This window comes from Lycium barbarum, chromosome 8, assembly GCF_019175385.1.
Source record: "Lycium barbarum isolate Lr01 chromosome 8, ASM1917538v2, whole genome shotgun sequence".
Taxonomy (NCBI): Eukaryota; Viridiplantae; Streptophyta; class Magnoliopsida; order Solanales; family Solanaceae; genus Lycium; species Lycium barbarum.
Window position 1 is genome coordinate 133,245,770 of NC_083344.1, and position 26,312 is coordinate 133,272,081.

The 26,312-nt window shown below is 35.9% G+C and overlaps 3 protein-coding genes across 5 annotated transcripts; 1 reads left to right on the forward strand and 2 right to left on the reverse strand.

Annotated features, from left to right (window-relative positions):
• Nucleotides 1-424: 424 nt before the first annotated feature.
• Nucleotides 425-5,891, reverse strand: LOC132607612 (uncharacterized). 2 transcript variants are annotated; one of them, XM_060321692.1, is made up of 6 exons: nucleotides 5,771-5,891; nucleotides 2,998-3,101; nucleotides 2,625-2,801; nucleotides 1,840-1,938; nucleotides 1,506-1,748; nucleotides 425-1,077 (listed from the first exon to the last, which is right to left on the reverse strand). In XM_060321692.1, exons 2-6 carry the CDS (start codon nucleotides 3,058-3,060, stop codon nucleotides 646-648), a joined length of 1,014 nt encoding a protein of 337 aa, XP_060177675.1. In that variant the 5' UTR covers nucleotides 3,061-3,101; nucleotides 5,771-5,891; the 3' UTR covers nucleotides 425-645. The 2 variants fall into 2 exon arrangements, with proteins under 2 accessions (XP_060177675.1, XP_060177674.1); XM_060321691.1 differs by having other exon boundaries at nucleotides 4,203-5,801.
• A 45-nt stretch (nucleotides 5,892-5,936) lies between these two features.
• On the reverse strand, nucleotides 5,937-14,398 carry LOC132607610 (probable ADP-ribosylation factor GTPase-activating protein AGD14). 2 transcript variants are annotated; one of them, XM_060321687.1, is made up of 13 exons: nucleotides 14,095-14,398; nucleotides 12,722-12,783; nucleotides 11,959-12,046; nucleotides 11,484-11,545; nucleotides 11,313-11,409; nucleotides 10,811-11,221; nucleotides 9,276-10,016; nucleotides 9,059-9,130; nucleotides 8,868-8,981; nucleotides 8,674-8,760; nucleotides 7,901-8,036; nucleotides 7,777-7,819; nucleotides 5,937-6,239 (listed from the first exon to the last, which is right to left on the reverse strand). In XM_060321687.1, exons 1-13 carry the CDS (start codon nucleotides 14,191-14,193, stop codon nucleotides 6,185-6,187), a joined length of 2,067 nt encoding a protein of 688 aa, XP_060177670.1. In that variant the 5' UTR covers nucleotides 14,194-14,398; the 3' UTR covers nucleotides 5,937-6,184. The 2 variants fall into 2 exon arrangements, with proteins under 2 accessions (XP_060177670.1, XP_060177672.1); XM_060321689.1 differs by lacking the exon at nucleotides 12,722-12,783.
• Nucleotides 14,399-18,502: 4,104 nt separating this feature from the next.
• Nucleotides 18,503-26,227, forward strand: LOC132607604 (protein ZINC INDUCED FACILITATOR-LIKE 1-like). Its single transcript, XM_060321672.1, has 17 exons — nucleotides 18,503-18,874; nucleotides 20,177-20,217; nucleotides 21,205-21,265; nucleotides 21,330-21,432; nucleotides 21,520-21,622; nucleotides 21,860-21,913; nucleotides 22,006-22,068; nucleotides 22,708-22,757; nucleotides 22,877-22,952; nucleotides 23,294-23,509; nucleotides 23,622-23,709; nucleotides 23,842-23,927; nucleotides 24,025-24,132; nucleotides 24,781-24,825; nucleotides 24,919-25,007; nucleotides 25,446-25,489; nucleotides 25,727-26,227. The coding sequence occupies exons 1-17, from the start codon at nucleotides 18,715-18,717 to the stop codon at nucleotides 25,897-25,899; spliced, it is 1,560 nt and encodes a 519-aa protein (XP_060177655.1). The 5' UTR covers nucleotides 18,503-18,714; the 3' UTR covers nucleotides 25,900-26,227.
• Nucleotides 26,228-26,312: the final 85 nt, after the last annotated feature.

Sequence of the window (26,312 nt, forward strand, 5' to 3'; positions counted from 1 at the left end):
AAGTCGGATGTTGGTTTTATTGTTAGCATTAGAAATATACTATTCTGGCATAAGACTTGAGATAGTGAATTTTAGAAATACGATTCAAGCTAACGTCATCTCCCATATCACCCTTTACGTCAGTTAAACACATGTAAATCACATTTCACTTATGCATTTTGCATATTTTTGTAATTTTCACAAAAATTACATGCAAATAAAATTTTCCGTTCAATATTGCACATTTTGGGATAAAAATATTTTTATCGTCTCAGTGTCCGCAGGTAGTCCGCATTCTGTTTTCAAATGAAATTGTAGATGAGTCAGTTCAATCATCCCTATATCAGTCGCTTGTTAATTCAACACTTTGTTTCGCAACTTGGAAAAAGAGAAGGAAAGAACAGAAAATGAATTGAAAAAAAAGGAACTTGAAAAACAGACTGAATATTACTACAACTATTAATGTGCCAAAAACTACAACTAATTAGAACATCTTCAAATGATAGACCAGCAATATACATTTCAGGGGGAAGTAGTTGTTAGCTGTGATATAATTGCATATTGTTACAATAATTTGCATATTAAGTAGTACTAAACAAAGTTATCATGAAGAATAATGAAAGACCAAAGGAAAAAAAGAGAGAAACAAGTAGCTGCTTCTCATGTCTACTCGCTTTGTTTTATCTGTTTTGAAGCATTTGGATCAACTTTGATCTCGTTGTTACAACTCATCTGCAGATCTTCAGTCTCGTCTGAACTTTCCAAATTCGACGTTGTTTCATCAGTAGACGATATTCCATCCTCCGACAACTCGAAACTATTGTCTGGTGCTGAGGATTCGCGTATTTCAGCTGTCACATTTTGGTCAGAAGGCAATGGAGCACCAGATTTAACAAAATCAGACATTGTCTTGTCCCCCTCTCTCATGCGTTTGGAGTAAGCGACGTAGTCAAAACCTTGTGTGCATTTCCCCCCGAACGAGGACTCAAGCTTGTCCATATCAAACAGATCTTCCATTACTTTTTGAGTATGTACATCATTTGGATAGACAAACTTCACTTTCTTGTATGTCCTCTTCTCAAGAAATGGTTTTACCAACTGCAAGATGCAAAAACAAATGAAAATCAAGGCAAAGAACCAGTTCATGCTGGTGAGTTTTTAGCCAAAATTGTCCCTTATCTATGGCAGTAGGTCTATTTTGTCCTTTAAACATAACCCTGAGCATCTTTATTCCCTTAAGTTGCTAAAGTGGAGCACCTTGCTTCCAACTGACAGGATGACTTCAAAATCAACTGTGACTACTAAAGACAATGTCGAGTATTTTGGTACTACGAATCACAATCTTTTATAAACAGAATTTTTTTTTAAATGCTTTAGAAAATTCAGAGTCAAAGAAAAGTTTTTTGATTCACCAAACAAGAATAATGTCCCTCTTTAACAATGTAAGTAGCATTTGATATACTATGATTCATGGTGTGCAGCAAAAAACTGTAAATGGGAAAGCTTAACAAGTTAGAGGCACCTACGATCCAGAAGGACTCGAAAATTTTTGGTGGATTATAAAGGATTGCAAGGCCTAGCCTCTCCGGATAACGATCTTGCAGAACACGTGCTGTTTCCCTAGTCACCTTCACTGATATGCTTGACATGTTCCACCCTTCAAAGTCGATTAACCAAACCATTCGCTCCTGGCCCAGTTTTAAATCCAGTATGGCATTCTCCATGCAATAGACTAAATATCTCATTTGCTTCTCTACTGAGTAAGGATTCTGAGTCGCCAGGAAAATACGAAAACATCAGGAAAAAAGAAACAATAGTTGATAGAATCTCATTGGGGGAACTGCTTTGTTATTTATGTACCTGTATTCCAGGCCTCATGACAAGCACTGTCCTTCCATGCTTATCAAAGTAGTTGGCTTTGTAAACTTTTCCATTTTCTGCTTGTTGAGCAATATCATCCTAATTAGACACAAATTGTTGATCAACATATTTCACATAAAAAGCAAACATATGCAACTAAATACTCATACAAGCTTTCCTTGCAGAAAAATGTAGCATAACAAATAATTGGTGAAAAAATTGAAAGTAATCTACACAGAGATGGTATCTTTGACAATTAGCAGGATTTGTTCTATATAATGATCAAGGAGCAGGAATTTCTATTTCATATAATATCCGTAATATATCCTCTAGTGTATAAGATTCTTAAGATGCATGTGCTGAGAATATTAGAATGAGATCTAAGCTCAGTTATACTCCTAGAAAAATATCCACTTCATTCAAACTAGAAAGTTTGCTTGTTAGCCATGAATAATCTTGAAGTGAAAGCAGCCAAAGATGTTCAGAAAACAAACTAGAGTCTATTTCAAGACGTAAATTTCAGAATTTTTTCTTTGTTAGCTTTTTTGGCGGAAAATGGAAAATATTCATGATATAATAGAGTTTCAACTCCTTGCACGAGTAGAGAGATTTTGTAATCGTGTATTGTGTCTAGCCAAGCACAAAGATTTTTATATTCTTTACTAATAGTATGGAAATAGGGCAAGGAACAAACTGAAGTAAATGAACTATATATCTTCACTATGCAGTTTTCTATAATATCCCTGCATGAAACAAGCAATTATGTCGCCTCATGAAGTACGTACCCAGCGGATCATCTCTGGTTTGTTTTCAAGTCTCCATATGAGAGTTTCTTTTAGCATCTTGGCTGTCCTTTTTGTATGCCAATTCCGTGCCCTGAGAAACCTTAGAACTGATGCGTCCGAACACATTGCTGGAAACTTGTCAACAGCAGGACCAATCAGCTTTCTAACCTCATTGATCTGGATCACAAAGAAATGGATTAGTACACATTTAACAGATCAAGCTGCATAAATACTTTATGTTCCCATCTAAGGATGTCTTTTTGTTACTCCATATCAGATTCATACTTGCAAAAATGCTGTCACAGGATCATGGCTGGTTAATGATCATAGTGAAATATAGTCTGAATATTATAAAAGAGAATGGAGTAGAAACCTTAGCTTGCTGCTCTGCACATGACAGAGACAATTCAGCTCCTTGCAACTTTTTGGATGACATATTTACTGAATCTTGATAAAGGTAGAGAAGAAGGAAGCGAACTGACAACAGCACGGCACAATCTCATAAGATATAACAACAATTAAAAGTAGCACAATGGTCTGAAGAATACAATTCTTCCAATAAGAAGAGAATTAAATAGCTATAACCACTTAAGCTACGTTAGGAGTAAGGCTAATCGTCTGGAGAAGATCAGAACAGAAAGTGTAAAGTATGTTTCATTTTACTTGGGACTTTTGTACTAGTAATGAATCAGGAAAGAAGATGAATTATGCACCAGTTTGAACATAACAAAAGGAGAAACGAAAAGATAGAACACAGACTTCTATATCCTCCGACAGAGCATAGTAAGCAACAATATGAATTTCTTTGCACTCTTGACGTTAGGCTGGGAAATAGATGCCATTAGTATAAGTCTTATTTTACACCAATATTTAGAAGAGTATTTAATTGAATCACATGTGGAACATAAAGAAAGTGTCCAGTATGATATCAGCCTTGTTGGAGTTGTTGCTCAACGATGACTTCAACTCTTAATCATTCCCATCAAAGACAACTTTTCTCCTTTTCGTTTACATCAACAAAATTAGGCCATTTTCATGATTTGTTTACATCAGAAAACAAAATTTGTTTCTACATGCCAAATGCTGTATGATTGTTCAGAATAGCAACATGGAAAAATATGAGCGGACACACAGAGAGTGCGAACAGGGAAAGAAAAGGAAGAACCACAACTTTTTGCAATTCCAATCATCATAAACAGAGATAGCAAAAACAATTGAAACTCCAAGTAACATACATTACATACATAAAGAATAAAATTGCTTAATCCCAAATTGCAGAATCATAAAAGTTGATTCCGCTTTCAAGGACTCTCCTTGAAAATTTTAACAAAATTGAAATTCCAATGGAAGGACATGGCTATCCATTAAATGACATCTCAAAAACTAGAACATCATCACCCAAATTGAAAAAATGCCAAAACTTCTGAATAACCTTTCAAGGAGAGGGATGGACTACATTACCTTAGGAATGGCAACAATCATAAGCAAGAAGAATATCATTACCGATGATCACACTTGTAGATAAATTCCGTAAAACTAAAAATTGAATAGAAGGAGAAAGAAGTAATAATACATTACCAATGGAGTTGAGTTTTAGAAGAGAGAAGAAAACCCATAAGCAACAAGAATGCAATGTGATGGAACCGTTTGCCAGAAAATGTAGGAAAATTGGATAATAATGGCATATTTTGTTGGGAAAAAAACAAGCATATGTTTCAATCAAGAAAGCTCCGATATTTCAGCAAGCAAACGGATGCTATAGAAAAATGGTTGACAAAAAAATGAAGTGTTGCTTGACCAACGGTTATTCGGACACGTTATAAGACATCTCATTGAAGATTTTAACTACTTTTTGAATAATGTTCAGTTTAAAAAAAATAAAGTTTGCACCATATGCTATATAACACGGTCAAGCTATAGTAACTCCCACTAATAGTTCATGCATTATCTCTGTTTAGGTCCTATAATCTCCCAAGTTAATCATCTATCATCACATTCTTTTTTCAGTCATACATACACATAAATATATCCTTGTTTAATCACCATACTGTTTCTTTTTCTTTTTTTTTCCAGTATTGCTGTTTTCTTAAGCTTTACTCTCTTCGTGGGAAAAAACTATGTGAATTCTGATACTAAATTCTTAATTTTCTTGAGATAAAAGTTACTACATATTTTAGAAATTACGGAACAAATATTATAGATCAATTCATTAATATAGGTATCTAAAAGATGTTTAAAAATGATGATCCAGGGAAAATTTGTTTTACTTCGCAAATATTATATTGTCCGTGGTTATAAGTTATAACTCTACCTTGTATCATTAGGTGGAGGACTCTATCAAGGCCTCTCTCTCTTTTCACCAAGCCACAACTCTAAGAAAAGTAATAAAAAAAACTACAGTTTATTGAAAAGGGCCAAAATATCCCCTAACGCATGGAAAATGATTCACAAATACCCTCATTCCACTGTTTGATCTAAAAATACCCCTAACCTTTGTTTTTGGCTCAAAAATACCCCTCAAACTAACAGCCTTAACTTTGGTATTGTTATTGCACGAGTCAAGTTGATTTTCTTTAGCTTGCTTTAAATCATCTCAATAATAACTGTTAACTGAAAAATGTGACTTCAAATGCTTTCTACATGTAGTTAGCACATACGTGAATTCTGTTTGAAAATTTACGGGATGAGATGATTTGTCATCTACTCTAAACCTGTCATTGTTTTAGGTACAAAGGGTGTAATAAGATAGCCAAACAAAGGAATCTTTTTATTGGAAAATGGAAGTGTTAATTATAATTTGAGAAACTAGAACCTGTGATGATCCTGACATGGCAGAATTTTTGTTATGACAGCACAAGGCAGATGGAGGGTTACAAGTTGCTAATGACTCAACTACTGTGAATGGAGAATGTGTTGGCCTTGGAAAATGCTATGGAGAACAAAAGTTCAACTCAAAGTGGCATGCTTGCAATGGTCCTTGTCATATAATGCATGTTTAATGCAAGCAAAGTAGTGGGTTTAAGTTATGCAAATTGCAAAGGCGATTGAATCTGTGGACCATCTCTTCCTGCATTGCTACGGGACATGTCGCCATGTCGGCTTTGGAGTAGGTCTCAAAATATTTTTGTTGTGGCAGTGGACTATACCTGGAAGTTAGCGACAAGCATTCTGCAGCTAGCACACACTGAATAGTTTATCTGATCTCTATCAGTGAGCAAACTAAGGAAATACCCAGGGTCGCAAAAATAAACAACCACCGAGGGCGCTGACAAGAAAATTAATAAGGCGTCATTTGCTGCATCTTAGCCCAAGTAGCCAACAAAGAGACTCTTAAAACATTTAAAATCACATCAACTATAGGACTATAGTATCAGAACACACTGTAGGCCCCAACAAGAAAGAAGCACTGCCTACCGGCCTTTGGAATTTGGTCATTTCTGCCTAGTTGTCTCTTTTTTTGAACAATACAAACATGGCCAAAACATGAAATACATAGGAATCTAAAAGTTGAAAGAATAACCTAGCGGATCCAACAACTAGTTGAATATATGAATACAATCCTATGCAAATGGATTTCCGCCAATTGGAGCAACTGGTCCATGTGTCGGGACGTTCCTGCACAAGGAACAATCTAGTGAACACCTGAAATCTTTAAAAGATAATTGATGCATTCCAGAACTGCAGTACACAGAATTCAAGATGCTTGACATTATCCAACATGCATAGACATGAGATTCACAATCCCCCCCCCCCCCCCCCCCCCACACACCATACACCTTTATAGAATCGTATTCTAGTAGCATTAAGCCAGATTATACCTAGTACATGTGCAAAACTTCTATTCCCATACATATTCACCATCTACAAAACGCATTCTATAAGAGTTTGCCCCACCCTAGAACCATTAATTATATACTAACCCATATTTCGTAGATATTACCATTCCAGAAAATATTCTCCTCTTGGTGCACAACCCCCACCAAGTGCGAACCATTGTATATTTTCCATTCTATCATAGATGAAATTTTCCCTTTTCCTCCCTCTAGAAATCTCTAATCAGTTTCTCCAATCCAGTTGAAACATTTTTAGCATACAAAACAAAGACTTCCGTAATCCTCCCTCCTTAGACGTGTATTTTCTTTTTCTAACCACTTATTTTTTTCCTCACATTTTCCGACCACAGGCTGCCACAGGTCTTTATCTAAGCAGTAGCCACATATTGTTTCTAATGTAGCTATCTTGCACCCAAAAATCTTTACCAAACTACAATGCTCTTCCCAGCCAAAATCAATTCAGTATGTGTAATCCTGAGACTGCTTCAAACCATACTAATGCCTGAGATAGATGCTGAAGTTGTCTGTTTTTTTAATTTATAAAGTAATAACATTCATATTAAGAGAGGACAAAAAAACACCCCTGTGCCCTGTATACAAGGTACGCCAAAAAGATAGAAGATGGAAAAGGTGAGGGTACAACCGTACTTCCTCTTCCATCACAACCTAACTCAAGCCCCTCGAATTCTTCTTTCACCACCCTATCCATAAGTCTACTTAGTCCCTCAACCAAAACAGGAAATTCTGAAGGACACGAGGGAATACATTGTTTGATTCCCCGCAAACTTCGAAAAGCACCGAAATCTCCAAACAGAAGGAACTAAACAAGATTTATTCTGAACAGAAACAGTATCAGCTCTCTAAGACCTTCATAATCATTTTAACCGCAATGTACATCCACGGTATTAGATTCAGCAGCCAGACACTGATCTACCACAACAAATCTGGTGACAACACGAACTGTCACCAGATGCACTGGGCATCTAAAAATCACCATCTACCTCTTGTATATTAACTGTACTTTTGTACTTATCATTATAATCAATTTAACAGAACCAGCATCTAGCGGGGACACAAAATTCCCATCACACAGATATCAGCTAATCCCTAAACAACCACTTGATATAAGAACAAAATAGAAGTTGAGTGGGAACGCTTGTCAAAGTCAAAACATGTTCAAGCATCTTCATAGTAGAGGACTTGTGTATTAAGTTATCTTTTAGCAAGTATAGAGCTAATATTCCTGATAAAAATAAGACCTTATGAGAGTAATTTTCCAGATGTTTACAACACAACAATGGAAAAGTAGAATGACTCACGATATTTGATTGCCAGCTGGTTGTGCGGAAACGAATAATGTCCCTACAGAGATAGGACGTGCTTTGAGAGGCTGAAAATTTGTCAGAATAGAGAGGACTCCTTGCAAAAGAAAACAACACTTACCTTGCTGTCCAGCTGGAACATAAGCTGTTGCTGGGTTCTGGGGAAACCAAGATTCGTTCACACCACCAACAAAGGAAGTTGGCATCTCGTCACTTGGCAATGCAGCGTGTAATGAGCTCATGTCCCAGTACTGAGGCTGGCATAAGACACTATCACATTAGAATGCACCAAAGCAACATATTTTTAGGAAATCAAGTTTTAGTAGACATTCATGTGTGTTAGAGGCCCCCACTGTTTGTTATTGTGTTCTTACACGGTTTTGGACAATCCTCATGAGCTAACTTTGGGCTTCAATCAGGCTCAACGTCTATTTCATTACATGGTGTCAGAGACGGGCTCATCCATGTTATTATGTTTCTCAATGCTGGGTAATTATGTTGTTCACACTCCAAATGTCCAGCTCTGAGATCGCCCACATTAGTTTAGAGTAAGGGTTGTTGTCTTCTATTATGTTTTTGGACAATCCTCACCCTCATGAGCTAGATTTTGGGGTTGAATAGGCCCACCCAAGGTCTGTTCTTTTTTACAATGCAGTCCCAAATTTAACCTAGACTTCTAGTCTAAATATCAGATAGAACACTTGCAGAACAACGCAACAAACCTCCTTTAGTACAATAAAGGCAGCAATTGGCCCCTAAAAGGTCTTTTTTCTTGGAGGGAATTGCTGTCAAGGGAGATTTCTGTTAACATAGATGGACTCAAAAGGACCAAAAAGAAAATGTCAATTCTCTAACTATATTTTTCAGAAACAATATAAGAAAAATGTGATATACCATATTGCTGCATTCCATGTCAGCATCGTAAGGAAGATCAAATGGGTTGTTGGACTTCTGCTCATTTGCATGTGAATGCAGTCCTGTCTGTTGGCAAGAACCTTATGTCAAAGAAGCAGGACACAACATACTGATATCTAGATGTTTAAGAAGAGTGGTCACACAGGACAGGACAGGTGAGTAAATTAACTGACCCCTACAGGAAGAGTGGACAATCCAGAGGATGAGGCACTGACATATGATGGCAAACTAGTAATAGGATTTCCACTATCCAGCACAGCTCTTTGACTTTGACCTGTAGCTACATTCTGCGGAATAGAAGTCTTTAAAAGAAAAGGGAACAAGCGAACTCATAAATTTTAACCGTATTTAGGAAGATAGTTACCTCTACTCCTCTTAAGCCCATGTACTGATCATCAACAATCTTGTCATTAGAAACATCAAAGGCACTCCACAACTACCAAAAGACGAGCAAATATTATCTGACCTCATAATTTAAAGGGTTTCACATAAAAATAAAGTTAAGCAGAAGTCGTCAAGAGATGATTTGCAACTCAGAAATTCCATATGACACTTCCCAAACTCAGTTAAATTACACTCACGTCAGTGCTTCTTCCACTTGGAGTAGCTTCAACATTCTGCACAACTGCATGAAATGGAGCAGCCATTGATAAATTTAATGCACAAGCAGTAGACTCTCTAATGTCTGGTCCCTGAGGAGCAGATTCTACCGGTGATGGCCATTGCATGACAGAGAAAGTTGGGTCCAAAGTCGGTTGAGAATCAGCCTTAAATTGAATCTTGTTGGAGGCAAAGTTATTACTGGCAGTGAGTGCCACGTGCTGAGGCACATCAAATGTTGCCCATCCATCATTTCTCTGAGGAACCACATCCAATGACTTCTGATTGGATGTAACACCCGATTGCTGCTGTGTCTTTTCAGGTAAGAAGTCAAAAGAATTATGACAGTAAGCAGGTGTCGGTGCCGGGGCGAACTGGTCGGTGCCAGTTGTTTCTGTATGCTGTGGCATATCAAATGTTGCCCATCCTTCATTTTTGGAAGTGACTTCACATGATGGTTTTTGATCAGCACCTGCAGCTGAAGGCAGGTTTGGCACCTCTGAGAATAAGTCCAAAGATGAAGGTGATTGATGTGAATTACCAACTGGCAAATGAGACTTTGTTGAAACTGTAGGCGGAGCGGTTTGAGGAACTGAGGGAGCATTGAACAGATCTGGGGCATTTGAATTTCCGGGTCCCGATGATCGTTGCCAAGAATTTACAGACTTGAATGACAAGGAGTTGCTGTCAAACGATTCAAAACTTCCAGAAGATCCAGGTCTCTGATTTAACAAATACCATCATGTCAGTTTCACAAGGAAATGCTGCAGTGAAAGGGACAAGAAGCCTTTTCTATAAGTCAAATAGAAAGAAACCCAAGTTGCATGCTCGTAATTACATTTCATTGATCATGAATTTAACATGCTCAATGATTTGTCTTCCATTATGTATCATAATCAGGAACCTCTTTTGTAAAAATAAGGTAAACAAATTAGAGTAATACCAGAAGATATGTATTCTACTATCTCACTCTCGCTAAAAGCTGCTGTAAGAATGTCAATTTTCAACTCACAAGCAGAGGACTGTCATGCCATCACATCTCCTTTTTTTCTTCTTTTTCTTTTTTTGAAAATGGCTATTTTCTCGTGACCTTTGGCGACTCCACCTAGAAATTAATCTATTATAATATGTTGAGATAAAAATAATAAAACTCTCAACATTCTGCCCACATGCTTTACCAAGGTTGATTGGTTGTTCATCGACAGAGGGGCCCTTCAATTTTAACTTGGAAAGCCATGTTATCTTTTATGAGAATTAACTTGGAAAGCCATGTTATCATGCCCATATGACATGCAAAGACTAAAGCAGAAAGAGGAGAATAAATTCCTTAACAGCATATTCTGATTAGTAAGGATCCTCTAACCAGGAACTCATCCAGAAGAGGAGAAAGAGAACTACTTAAACAGCATATTCTGATTAATAAGAACTTCTGTAATCCAGAACTGAATACGCTCCACCAATGAATAACCGAGTAATTTGAAGTTTAACAGAGGTAACTAAGTAATATTTACATAACCTGTGCTCGTGATATTCTTCCAGCATCTTTCTTGACATGCCGTACATCTTCGTATGAAATATCCCTTGAGGTGTCACTTAAGGGACTTCCCATGTCTCTCTGGAAGCTGGGGGACTGTGCTTCAGCCCTGAATGGATCACCTCCACTAGACACAGAGTAATCTGACGCTCTGGGATTAGATCCTTCATTAGCAAACCTATCCTCATAGATATGATCACTTAAACGACTAGGACTCAAGAAACTCGACACTTTTCCTTCATAAAGTCCTCGATCTGATCCAGGCTTTCTAGAGAGTACTGGTGCATGTTTCCCGTAACGCCGTTCTTCATACTGAAAGTCATATGGTGGACTTTGGGAATAGGAATGGTAAGAACTTGCTCTTCTCATATCATCGTCGTTGTTTCTCAAGTTCTGGCAACTCAATGCACATTGGACACATTAGTCTGGAGTCTGGACCCAGTGCTCATTTGAATATTATGACTAAATCATGGTGATATAGTACCTGAGTATCTCTAGGAGGTCTTTCAGAGGACTGTGCCCCAGCATATCTTTTCTCAACATAGACGGTCTTAATAAAGTCCCTCACTTTATCAACATTGCTGACGAGAAAAGGAAGTTAGGATTTTGTATCTTGAATTTGTAAATTGCTAACAGTAACTTGCTAATCTTGTACCTGTTATTAGGAAGCCATTGACTTTGCGGGTCCCAGCTTTTTAAATATATCTCTCTGGCCCGCTGGAAAAGTAAAGACAGGACGAGAATCTTAACTTCAAAGTTTTTTTTTTTTTTTTGATTAAGTAAGAATATTATTAACAATAAGGGTCGTTTGGTAGGAGGGATAGGATGGGCTGGATTATTAATCCAATGGGATTGGAATTAATCCTATGTTTGGTTGGTGGGATAAATTTTTTGATATCCCATCCAATCCCATGTAGATGGGATAAAAGGTGGGATAAGGTGGGATTAGTAATCCCATCTTATCCCACCCAATCCCATCTACATGGGATAACTTATCATCCTACCAAACGAACCCCCCTATGGGCATTAACTAGCCCGTATACAAGAAGTATACCTTAACTTCAATGTGAAGAAGAATCAGCAATTATTTTACCCGATTTTTTGATCGCTAAAGAGTACAATATTCTCACCTGATTACCACCCTTTTGAAGAGCTTCCACTTCTTGGGACGTAAACTTAGCCATGGAAACTGACTTCACACGGTGAGTAAACTCACGACTGCAAGACAAATAAGATGAATACATTTTAACTTTCACATCCTGATGTACAGGACTTCAAGCTTAGGAACATAATAGAAAACATCACAAACAGACACGAAAAAAACCTAAAATTTTAATACCGCTGTTTTTATTTGGACAATGCTTAGGCAATGAATTTAGATGAATGTCACTTACCTGTTGCAGACTCACATGCTCGTTAAAAAATAACACAAGGATGGATATTTTCTTATCACAAAGTGCCAAACCAACTTTTTAGAACATTGGTCCAATAGATTTCAGACAGATTCACTCCTGAAGCAGCTAAAATTAGCAACTTAGCTGCACGCATAACTGGTCAAGTTTTGGCCAATGCATTTTAAATTAGCTACTTCTAAGCGCTGTAATTAGAAGTGCCAGTGCATTTTAAAATTCTGAACAGAAGAAACCCTCTTGTATACCCCCACCCCCCAGCAGCTTCCCCTACTTTATTTCTGGACTAGGCTGAAAGTAAGGAAATTGTACAGCATAGACACAGAGAGGAGCAGGAACCCCCCTGCGCCCCCCCCCCCCCCCCCCCCTAATTAGCAAGGTTTCAAGTTCAAGGAGGAGGAGTTTGCTCATAGCTCAGACAAAGTTCCCGTACACATATAGTGCAACTAAAGATGTAGAGAGCATGCAAAATGGTAATACTTACTGTATTCCGCTGCATGTCATGCAGACAAAGGTCCAAAAGTTTGTGCATACATACTGGGGACCCTGCACATCGTAATAGATGCAATGATTGATTGATTCAAAGTGAAAATTAGCCAGAACTATAGACTAAAATAGCGAACAGAGAATAGCCAGATCAGTGACATTAGCTTTTCTACTGTTCATCTCAAGGAACTACTCCCTCCAATTCTTTTCTCCGGTCACTATAGCCAATAAGTTAGTTCTGAATATTTGTCACTTCAGAACACCAAGAAGGCATTATTTATTTTCAATTTCATCCTTACTACTCCAAGAAGGCATATAGTCATATATGGCCAGTTTGGCCATGTTTATGAATGAAAATACATTTACTTGACCAAAAAAGGGCATATAGTCATTAATTACTCATTTAAGAAAGAGATAAGAGTCAAATACCCCTTATAATTAAAGTTATCACTTAACAAATGTTTTTTTTCTGAAGAAGTAGTTAGTTTCCTTGAAGGCATCAAGAAGATGCAGTGAGTACAAAACGAGGGTGTGTTAACTCCTGTTATCAAATGATTCTTAATGGGTGTACCAAAACCTCTAAGGTAGATAAAAATGACTGAAGGAGTAATTCGTTCCAGCTTCTTGTTTAAGTTATAGTGCTCATTTCCTTATGTAAATATAAATATGAAGAGACAATACGAGAATAATTATAAGAGCCAAAACAGCATTGATGCATATGTACAGTCTACCAAGAAACTAGGAAATTGAGAAGACTGCAGTCCAAACCTCCATCTCGACAAGCAACTAAAAAATAAATCAATCAATCATACACCAAATCCCAGAATTTATTGGAATGAATTATATGAACCCCGTATACATCTTTTGGTCCATTTCATTGCAATACAAAATATTCATCTTTGAATACAATTAAGGGTCCTAAAAAAGAAAGGCTCTCTTAATTTTACACTTATCCCTACCCCATTTGCGTCTGGTTCATTCCGGGACTAAAAAATAGAGTTTTAAGACAAGAAAGAGGTTCCTAAAACTAGAGATTCTGTTAATCTTACACTTATCCTATGGTGTTGACGTCCATTTCATTCAAATACTAAAAATAAGTCAGGCCCTATCCATGTCTATTTCATTCAATACTTAAAAAATTAGCTTTAACATCTTGATTAAAAAAAAGAAAAAAAATCATCATTAACATAAAGTAGTGGTAATCAAACGTAGAGGTGCTCTTAAAATATGACTGTTATCCGTACCTTATCCATGTCCAATAGAAAAGTTTGTATTTTTACGTATTTTCAGGCAAGTTAAAGGGTTGGAGGTCCCTTAAATGTGAGAGCAGAGATAAGGCAAAGAAAGAAAATGAAAAGGGGGAGAGCAAACCAAGCTATTGCAGTTGATGCATTTGCGATTGGGAGGGAGCTTCAAAAGCCCTCTTATTATCTTCTCGTTCCTCTCTTCTTCTCTCCTGCTGCTACTCATTTCCCCTCAACAACAACAAAATTATGGATTTTGGGGAAATTGAAAACCTAGGGTTTTAGTATTATTTGAATTTATGTGAAGGAGATATGTCTGTATGTATGAAGAGAGAGGCATGAAGCTCTCTCTCCGCCTTTCAGATTCCTTTTTTCAAATTCCCAATCATTAACATGCTGCGTTATTAGTTTTACTTATCTTCTCACCATCTTTACACCATTCAGAGGTCATAAATAAAAATAAAAAGCGTGCGCCCAAATTACTAATTTGTCCCCATCTACTTTTAGTTCAATGCACGTCGGTCGCATTTATGACACTAACTTCTTTTACGTAATAGTCAAAATGTTTATTATCTTTTTAGCACCTTTAATTTGTGTACAACAAAGGGTACCTACTTGGTTCACAAGTAAAGGAAGTTGATGCCCACAAAAGATATGGAGGATTACATTATATAGTGTAACAAGCAATGCAATTTATTGGACACGCATTAGTGTATTAGATCATGCTCGTTTGGCACTCACAAGAGAAATGGCCCAACGACATGTGTGACAGAGAAAGCTAAAATGGCCACTTCTTGGTCTGATATTTATTTTTTAGCCGGTCGTAGTTAAAACATAACCTATTTTCAGTTATAACCATATTTTTTGTCTTTATCTTCTTCATTTGAAAGCGGCCGAAACACAAACAATTTTACCAACTTCATCAAAGTAGGTTGTGTCCTCTGGATAGTTCAAGACTTGCAAGTTGTAATGGCAACAAGATTAGTACTTAAAGGTTATATTACTAGTTTCTTCACATCATTTGTACATTGAACCAATGTGCATGAGATAAAGAGCTTCTTGCCACTTTTCCACTTGACCGAGACTAGTTCAAATAGAATGGGCTTCTCGCCATTTTCTTATGAAGCGAGACCCAAAATACTTTTCAGTACAGTGTGTTAGAGTTTCACTTGTAGAAATTCAAACTCCAAGATAGTGTCATAAATTTTGAACCTATAAAGGCCACTATTCAGGACAGTGTCTTGAAGTTTGAACTTATAAAGCGAAACTCTAGGAAAGTGTTTGAGGTGGCGTGTCTGAGTTTACTTGCCTATGCATTATTTGTTTGCTTTGACTAATTACTCGATTACTTGTGCATAATACCATATCAGCGAACATGTAGTGAGCAATAGTTCCATGCTAGATTGTAAGCTAAGATCGTCCGTGTTTGAGTATACAATATGCGTGTTGAGACCGTATGTGCTGGTTATTTGATATGCACGTGGAGATTGTCCATACTGGTTATTGATATGCACATGAAGATCGTTAGAGTAGTTTGTACTCTGGGAAAATAAAAGGACTGTTTTCTTCGTTTTATTATTTGGAATTTAATTTAATATTAAATTTTAAATTATAAGTAAGTATATGTTCAGAAATAAGACACCTTTTATGAATAGTCTTTTTCTTCAGTTATAAATTCCCGTAATCCCTGCAGCCGCTATTCATTCTGCAGTAACATTTTTTGGCTATAAGGAATCCTGAAGAAACTTGTATGTATTCCCTAAAGAATATATGGGCAATATTTCTTTAAAGACACTGAATTTATTCTCTGTTATTTTCTTTTCTAACCGAGGTCACCTGTGCGGCATTTGAACAGTGCGGTTGTGTCTAGGGGTGGGCACAGTTTGGGCCAACCCGAAATCCAAACCGAAGTCCGAATTTTTTAAATATTTGGTTTGGATATCTGGATTATGGATTGAATTTCGGATTTTATTTTTAAAATTTATGGATTTCAGATTGGATATGGATTTAGTACTACAGATTTTTGGATATCCGAAAATCCGAAATTTTTATACCTTATATCTTGCCCTACCTATATCATATGTGTCCAGTACTAATAAGTCTAGTTTCTAAAGGTCCAATGGATTAGTACCTAAGGCCCTACCTATTAAACTATTAAGTCCAATATACAATTCTCTACTAAATCAAATATAATATAGGGTTTTCTTACTTCTCATGTCTCAAAAGTCTCACGTTAGTGTGAGCACGGTAGAGTTCGTTATTATTTTTCCAGATGACTACTTAGAATTTATTTTGTTCATTTCCATAGATTTTATTTTGTTCATTTTCACTTTTCCAGAATGCTTTTGTTTGGTATGGATTTATTATGTTGGACGTGACTTGGATTTGTTAATCCTAATTTGAACGGGAAGACTTTTTTTACTGAGCAATTAAGATTTAGATTTACCTCTGTGAAACTAACACATGAATTTCGTTCATAATAAGTTTTCCTTAAGTCTCAAGAGTCAAATCCGAAATATCCAAACCGAATAATCTGAAACCGAACTTAAAATATCCAATCCAATCCGAACTTATTTGAATTGGATTTGGATTGTAATTTCTTCAATCCGAAAACCGAATATCCAAACCGAAAATTTCATATCCAATCCGATGGCCCGAACGCTCTCAACACCCAGCGAAGCAGTGTGCGCGCATGTGTTTACTGGTTTAATCAATCTCACATTGGTTCGATTATATAATTGGCAATAAAATTAATCAAAGGATCCGTGTAAAATAATTTTGAGTACACGAAACATTATAGTTAATATTACTTTTTTCCATTTTTCCGTTGAGTCACTTTCTTAATTTTATATCTCTTATTCCCAATAGATAGTTTGAAAAAACTTAAATATCAAAACTGAATTTGGTCGTTTTATGTGCTAGCATGAATGAAGTGTCAAATTTTTGTCCTTTTGACTAGGTGGGGTATATATTGTTAGTATGTTACTTTCTAAATGCCCAATCTGCAACCTAGCTAATAAATAATGCCATTATAGGTCACCACTCACTAATATATTTTTATAGCAACATATTAAGTGAAAGAACCAGAAAGTGGTTCACACCAAGGAGTTTTAATCAATGCATTATTCAAAATATATATAAATAATAAATCTTGAGGAAAGCTGTTGAATCAAAATCTTGATAGATATGCTCCATATCTTTTAAGTGCACATAAAAATAATGTGCATGCAATTACGTCTCCACTTCTGATTTCTGTAACAATATTTCGTATTTGTAGGGTCGATGAGTAACATACCTATGAATATGTTAATATCACTACTACTTTACTTTCGATTAATTCCTGTTTTACTTAATTTCTAAAAGTGATCTTTTTTTTTTTGCTGGAAGTGAATATTAACTATTCCTGATCATAGTGCTTTTATTATTTCAAAACACTTTTGTAAGTGAAAAATAGAACAAATAACTTTATTTTTTAAATGGACTTCCCCAATCAAATAATAATCATCCTTCCTTCGTTTCTTTTATCTTACTATATATGACGTTTACTGTAAGAATGAATATGTCTCATCACTCATTCGGAATGATGGTCCTTTGTTTTTGTTGTTTCTACAATAACTTTATTATTGGACACATTTAATCAAGAAGATATATTTGTTAACCTTTTTGTTTGCTAATATATACTCATTCATTATGGGCTAAATGACGCAACGGTGGTTGAAAACCCCATTTGAAAATGACACGAGAGTGGAGACAAAAAGAACCCAATAATTGGGTTGTGACAAAAAAAAATGGGAGAATATATTACTTGAAATAAAAACTTTACTTTTTATTTGAAGAAGCAAAGTTAGAAATTATTCTCACTTGTGGAACTACACTGGGTATGTTGTTGTTGTTGTAAGCAAAGTTGGAAATTAAACTGCTAAACTCCTTCGAAAGGATAGTTTACATGTTTTAACAATTTTTTTTTTTTTTTTTTTTTGTAATCGTGTGATATTCATTAGTATGACTACATTAAATATTAGTTTGAACGAGAAAAGTTGGAAGTTGATAAGTTTTAATTGTTGCGATCGACGTATTTTGTACTTAGGAGATAATGCTAGCAATGTTATTACTAGGACATGTTATTGGTATTTGATTAAGAAAGTATGGAGCATAATGAATATCGTAAAACTTATTTGTGTAACATAATTATAATGTGCATAAGAAGAATTAATCTTTTTTAAAGAATAAATATTGTTGGTAAGTGGTCACAATGTTATACTATAGTATTATGAATAGCTCTCTCTATACACCAATATTACCATACATATAAATGGTACACATGGATGGAGACATTATTTGCAATGCCACAAAAATGATATATAGTGACTAGTGAGTACCGTTATGTTATACGTTGATATGATTTGATGACTTATTTTAGACCATCAATCTTAAATTTCGGGTCCAATTAAATATATGTCACATACTTGGGTTAATATATATGTATGTATGAGGATTACTGTGAAACAACAGAGGGTGTAGTTTATTAATGTTTGTTGCATGAAATTGAATATAGCGGGGAATGATAGGGACCTTCCCAACCACTCCCAATTTATAATTCCTCCCCATACCACACCCACAGGCCGCAGTACTACGTAAGCTTTGCAGATACTATATACTCCCTACTACTATACTAGTAGTAGTAGTAGTAGTATATATAGAAGAACTCATCAAGTGAACAGATCATTCGAAAGAAGAAGAAGAGGAAATGGGTGATAGGAAAAGAGAGCCGTTGATGAAGAAATATGAAGAAGAGTATGAATATTATGAGGATTGTCCAGGTTGCAAAGTTGAGCAGCTTAAACGCTCCGACGCCGGCGTCCCTTTTAAACCTGTCTTCTTCATCTCCGTCGTCACTCTCTGCGCCTGTCAGCTCTCCTCTCTCTCTCTCTTTTCTATGTACAGAATTTGATGTGGATTTTTTTTTTGTCTTGAAATTTGAATATTATGTACAAGATAAATTAGTATAGAGTAAGAGATTTTAAAACTTAAATGATTCATTTTACATATCTTACTCTCAGTATCAATGGAGTCATTTCGATATGACCTAGTAACTTACAGAATAATGAACTTTGATAAAGAGTAGAAGAATGATTGCCTGTATCATTTGCTTCAGTGCGGAAGAACCCCCATGTCTCCAATAAAAAGCCGGCATCCTTCTGTCGCATGTTAGCCACACCACTCCAATAATAATTAAGGTGCATGGCAGTCTCAATTTAGTGACATGCAAGACGGCAATCAATAATTTGAAATTGGAGTATAGGATATATATGAGTTTTTTGAATTCCTATCATTTTTAGAATCTTTTACTCTATAAATTTTCTTGTTTAAATGTTCTGTTCCTTGTTATTTAGAATTGTCTATGGACGTTCGCTAATAATGGAGTAATTTCTGTTTAAAAATGTCTTAGCAGTCCCTGTTGCCTCTTTAAAGATTTTGAAAGATTGGTGTCTAAAAGCTGTCATTTTTGTGAAGATATGGCCCTTTGTGGTGTCATTTGTCATCCCATATGCGACTTTCTTTTTTGCCTCCACAATTTGTCCTTTCTTGTGTTTGCCTTCTATTTATCTTTATCATGATTTATAAGTTAAAACAATATTGCTGGACTCTTATGAGCACATATTTTGGTCATATAGTAATATAATAATTACAAGTGTGACAATTTGTAGGTCCATATTTGTTTTTCTCTTTTCTTTATGCCTCTTTTGTCAGTTTTAGGAGCACTGGTTTATACTGCATCCGGCCAGCCAAAAGCTTGGTCTACTCGTTATTTCTAAGCCAAATGTTAATTGTTTTCACTCTACTTTTTTTATTTCCAGAATAATTTTAAAACTCTGTAGTTCCTAATTATAAGCTTTTCGTGTAGTTTATAATTCGACATATATATTTTGTTTAAAAAATGGGAAATTGATGATGCTGCAAATTAACTGCATCTTATGGAGATTCTGGCCTATGGTTGTCTTGTTTTTGAGCTTACAAAGGTCTACATGGACAAATTCTAAAGACATATTATGCTTATACTAGTGCCATTTTATTTTCCAGCACCTTTAATTTTGATCTCAAACGAAAAACATAGCCATTAGAAAATAATTTTGCAGGTTACATTTCTTCCGTGATACCTCTACCCTATCAGAATTTTGCATTAACTTCTCTTCTCATGTCCTTTGCAGCTTTGCCGATATCATCTCTCTTCCCTTTCCTCTATTTTATGGTACATATCCATTCTGTTACTCAGTTTAATCATGTGACTAAAGCTTGCATTTCTTGAAGTATCTGTACTATATTCAACTTCTTCACCTGCTATGACGTGCATTAGGCTGCTTAAATACAAATGAAGCACAATTAAGAGTTGCCTATTTAAGCAGCAGAAGAAGTTGTATTATGTCAAACAAGAACACGTTAAAGAAAACTATGAGCGAAAATGTGGAGAAATCAACTGAATTTAGACAATCAACATTTGGTGAGATACAAGTGTGTGATGTTATAAGAAGCACCTATGCACTATACTCTTTGCAAATGAAGGAATATTAGTAAATAGTAGTTTCATGTCAATAAAACCAGAAAATTGTACTTCCATTGAAACTAGCATGGTTTGCAAATTACCAAAATCAATTTCAGTTTAATACATACAGAAGTTTGAGTTGGAGAAACCCATCATTCATAGTTTACTGTCTTAATCAGATTTTTGAAGAGAAATAAAAATATATATATTGCTGAACTCCTGATTATGAGTTGCTATGGCCTATGGTAGCAGGAGAACAACTTTTGTGCATGCATAGACTTGGGTTACTATGATGTAATTTGATATTAACAGAGCTAAATTGACAAAGAAGTTAAGCTAAGAAGAAGAAGAAGTAGACTGATATTTCATCTCTCATGCCCTGCTCAATGTGAAATGAGCTACATATATGCCCTTTCCATCTGGATAGAGGGGACCGACAATGTGAATAAAATATAAGGACTAAAAGATAAATAAGAAAACATAGTAACTAATTGTAACCACCAGAGAATGTACAACTGCGTAAGCAGAGGTACAACCCCTCGAAGCAGTGTGATCATACTAGAAATTAATTGCACTTAGAGCTTCTTAAGTAAACGCATTTATATTCTACTTCAAGCATATTCCTTGAGTCTTAGCCTATTCTTCCTGTATGTGATTCTTGATCTACTCCGCAATATTAGCATTTGACTCCTGCAGGTCAGAGATTTTCACATTGCAGAAAGGGAGGAAGATATAAGTTATTATGCCGGATATTTAGGTCAGTATACCATTCGTCATTGCTTCAGTGTGTTCTCTTCTTACATGCGTACCATTTCTTGAAGGTTCTTCATTCATGTTGGGAAGAGCTTTGACTTCTATTCTTTGGGGAATAATTGCTGATCGTTATGGTCGAAAGCCAGTTGTTGTGATTGGCACAATTACAGTGTTAGTAGCACTGTCCTCGTGCATAACATTTTGACTGCAATAAAAAAATTGTTTTATTTAATTTCTTATACGCAAATTCAACTGCAGGGTTATATTCAACGCGCTCTTTGGCCTTAGTACCAACTTTTGGATGGCTATAGTTACAAGGTTCCTTATAGGCAGTTTGTGCGGAATAATTGGCACAATGCGTGTATGTCTTTACAGCTACTTCATGTGAAATTTTATATCAGCTATAAGCATCTTATTATTCAGGATTGAAATTGTGATTTGCATTTTGAGTTTTTACTGGCGTGTATCAACTAGTTTACTACTATCTTTCTTGTGGTCTTCTTTTCAAAATAGAGCATGTGCATGCTTACTGGATTCATTCAATTTTTCAGCTGTTTAATACTTGAAAATTAACATTATTTGATTTCAATGTCTCCAGGCTTATGCTTCTGAGATTTGCCGAAAAGAATACCATGCTCTGGGGATATCTGCTGTGAGTTGCTTCTCTTTTCCTTTTAAACAGCTTTGTTGCATATCTCTGAGACCCTATGCTATAAAATGTTTTTAAATATTTTATTTATTTAGGTAAGCACGGCATGGGGGTTAGGCTTGGTGATTGGTCCTGCTATTGGAGGTTATCTTGCACAGGTACACTACTTCTTGTGGGTCCAATTGTTGGGGTTAATTTTTATATAGTGGAGACTGAAGAACTATCTTTTTGAGAGAAGTGTTTCATCCGAACGTTTTATGGTCCAAGTTTTAGTCTGTACAATAATATCACATATATCTTCTTTTCCTAAATATTAATCTTGTTCCTTGCCAACCTGTGAGCCGAGGGTCTCTCGGAAACAGCCATCCTACCTTGGTAGGAGTAAGGTCTGCGTACATTCTACCCTCCCCAGACCCCAAGATGTGGGATTTCACTGGGTGGTTGTTGTTGTTGTTGTTGTTGTTCCTTGCCAACCTGATTTCACTCACATGTTGTTTAGGGAAAGACTTTCTGAGCTAATTGCATTTATGGAGTTTCCTCCACATAATATTTCATGAAAATAATAAGCTGACCTGATTCATATATGGCATTGGACTAAAAACAACGTATCATTTGCTTAACATCTCTCCATGGCTTGAAACTGAAGCTGAATAGGGATCCTACTTAATGTCCAAATCTACTAACATAAGCTTTTAGAAGCTCTAGTCCTGCTTTACCATATATTTAGAACAGTTTTTGTAATTATTATGTGTATGTTCGCTGATTAATAATTCTCCTGTCACTTATGTTGTTTCTAGCCTGCAGAAAAGTATCCCACCGTATTTTCCAAAGAATCCTTTTTTGGGAGGTAAGGATGATCTTCCTGTAACTACTGAGAAGAATTTGGTTTGGTTCTATCTGTTTTTTTTCCTGGTTACATTCCTATCATGGCGCTAAGAAATGTATTGTTGGTTCTCTACCTTGCAGATTCCCATATTTTTTACCTTGCCTTATGATATCAGTCTTTGCATTAGCTGCAACAGTAATGTCCTTTTGGCTTCCGGTATGGCTTCTAGTCTTATATATGTTTAAGTATACTTATTTTCTGATTTTAAGTGCCTTCTAGGCTTTCCTTCATAAATATCTTTCCTTTTCACATTTCAGTCACTTAACTCGTGATAATATTCCATAGATAAGTACCTCATAATTCTCGAAATGATCTGTGCCAATCCATGGTTATGAGCTAAAGTATCTGCCATAGCTTTGTTTTTTTGTTTTTCTCTCTCTTTTTTTTTTTTTTTCTTTCAACTCAGTGCCTGACATAGCTAATCTTCTGTAAAATATAGAACCAGAATTATTAACTGAAATAGTTTCTGCTGTTTGACTACTTCTAACGCGTTGCAGGAGACACTGCATAAGCATAACAGAATAAAAAAAGAGCAAAATAATATTCATGCAGTTGCAGAAGGAGCTCAAAATGGTTTAGATGTGTCTGAGAGCATGGAGCATTCTGAACGCAGAGCCCCGAATTCTAAACAAAACCTTCTGAAGAATTGGCCCTTAGTGTCTTCTATTATTGTCTACTGTGTATTCCAGCTCCATGATATTGCCTATTTGGAGGTAGTTTATCCTTCTTTCAAAAAGTATTTTAAAATCCAAGGAACCTTCTGAAGAATTAGCCCTTAGCTTGAGCAAACTTAAAAATATATCTTATGATCGTGTGCATTTTCAGATATTTTCACTTTGGGCTGTCAGTCCAAGGACCCTTGGGGGTTTAAGCTTTACGACTGCTGATGTTGGACAAGTTCTCGCCATCACAGGTATAAAGACACAACCCAAATTCTGCAGGATAATTTGTCTTATGTATTCTAAAGCTTTTTAGGCAGATTATATTGGAAAAATGTGCATTTTTTGATCCGGATATAATATTAATCGTCTTCATGATTTACTAGGCCTTGGTTTGCTACTCTTTCAGCTGCTTGTTTATCCACTGGTGGAAAGGATTACTGGGCCTGTCATGATTTCTCGGGTTGGCGCAGTATGCCCCTGACTGAACTGCCATGTCACTTATATTACCACTTCCTATAAAGTTACCTTTTCACTCTTAGTTTAAATTGAACTTACTCATCTTTCAGGTTTTAAGCATACCATTGTTGGCAAGCTACCCATATATAGCTTTATTAACTGGTGTTGGCCTCTCCATAGCGCTCAACTGTGCATCTATGTTAAAAAATATTCTCTCCGTAAGAACTTTTTCCTTAGATCATTGAGTTCTTCAGCTTCACGAAGTTATTGATTGATAGAAATTCAATGTGGTGCTGTTGTATATATCCAGGAATAATTGCTTGTTTTTCTTTTTGTTTTTTGAATTTAAAATGCTATTACTTCCATTTTTATTATGTATGCAATATGATTCAGAAATCAATGGTGCATGATGCTGAGGAGAAAGAGATGACCTATTATTTTTACTTAATTCATCTGTGCAGCTCTTTTCTCAAGTTTATGTTGGATTTATGCTTTGTTAAAATATTTGACCAATGCACTCAATGCCTGAGGTTCTTAGTTGATTTTTTTTTTTATCAGTGCTTCTTAGTTGAATGTAATTGAGCTGTGTCTTAACTTTCTGGTTCATGATATCTCCAATTTCGTATACGTGAAATTATGAATAAAACATATTTTTCGTATTTCGTCAAACATTTACTTAGTCTTAGTTCTTCTATGCAAGAAGTGAGGTTCATTTAGCACCAGAATTTCTCCTCATATCTTTTTTTTTTTTTTGGTAACAAATTTCTTCCTCATATCTCTTCAACTACCTTTGTTTGGCTTTTGCTATTTCAGTATATCGAAGTTGTTAGTTTGGTATAAGTGGTTATTTTTTCATGTTTGATCAGGTATCAATTACAACTGGCTTACTAATCATGCAGAATAGAGCTGTGGTAACTACCTTCTACCCATAAGCATATTTTTTTCATTATCCATATAATAGTGATCATTAAAGTTCATGAGTGAGTAAAATGTTTTAACTTCAGTCCCAGGAGCAAAGAGGAGCTGCAAATGGAATTTCAATGTCCTCAATGTCTCTTTTCAAGACAATTGGCCCAGCAGCCGGGGGCTCATTGTAAGTTGTTCATTTCTCTTTATCGTCTGCTGATCTTCAAGGTCATTTTTGTGCTTATCATGAGATTGCCGTCTCTTGAATGTGCCAGTGTTTTTCCAAACAAACCTAGTACCATATATATGTCATACAAATGAATGTAGTGACAGTTCTTCTCTGCTATTCATCTCCTTTAAACACAACCTTAGCTCTTATAAGTACTTCGTGTTTGGCCTTAATCGACACAGGGTCTGAGCTTAACCTGGTGTATTTGTTAATGCTAGAGTCGCATAGTGATATAATCAGATGTCCGTTTTCAGTTTTAGCGAATTCGGGATTGTATCTATTGGTAATGTAATATGGTGTATGTTTAACTCGAAATTTAAGTTCTACTATCTGTCTATGTAGACGTATAAACAAGATTATGTATCGTCACTCTCTCATGATCTGCAATTTATACAGATTGTCCTGGTCACAATGGCGTCAAGACGCTGATATTCTGCCAGGTAAGTCGACTTAGTTTATTGAATTCAAGCTTGTGGCCTCACTACTTAAAATTCAAGTGCCAAAACATTTTACTTACAAGTTACGACAAGCGTCAGTTTCTTTTGCTCCCATTATATTGCTTTTGTGAGACAATACTAGTGTACTCTATGGATTATCTGATGGCCTACTTGGATGCACTTTAACACAAATGTTGAGCCCGATAAACTAAACAAAGGCAATATGGTGCTGTAATACAGGTGATCAGTTGGTTTTCTTTGTTCTCAACATCATTGAGTTGCTCGGCCTACTTCTGACCTTCAGATTCTTTCTGAAAGAACCTGAAGACAGCGATATTCCTAATTCAAAACACGACTCTTTGGATCAAGAAAATGGAATACAAGAGAGGCTCGTGTTAACGGAATTACCCTGAAGTACCAAAAGTAAAAAGTTCAGATCAGAAGTGAAAAGTCAATCGCCAGCACAATATGCTGCAGAAGTACAAGTGCATGACTTTCAAAATAGCATATCACTTCAAAGAGTTGAACTAAAGCTGGTTAAAAATTCTCCGGATAATTGATTGTAAACCTTCATCTCCATATCACAGATTTATGTATGCCATGAAAAGGGAAAGATGCAATTTTTAGGTGTATCTTAGAGAATAAATGAATGTTTGAGCCTCATGAATTATGTATAGTTGCTTGGCAATTTGGTACGTCATATAATACAAAATCAGGTGAAAAGAAGTGGATTTGCGGAAATGCAATTTTTTATGTGGAGAGCATTATTCAGCTTCATCTTCAAGATAAATTGAGTTTCTAAACAATACTACTCCATAGCTTACTA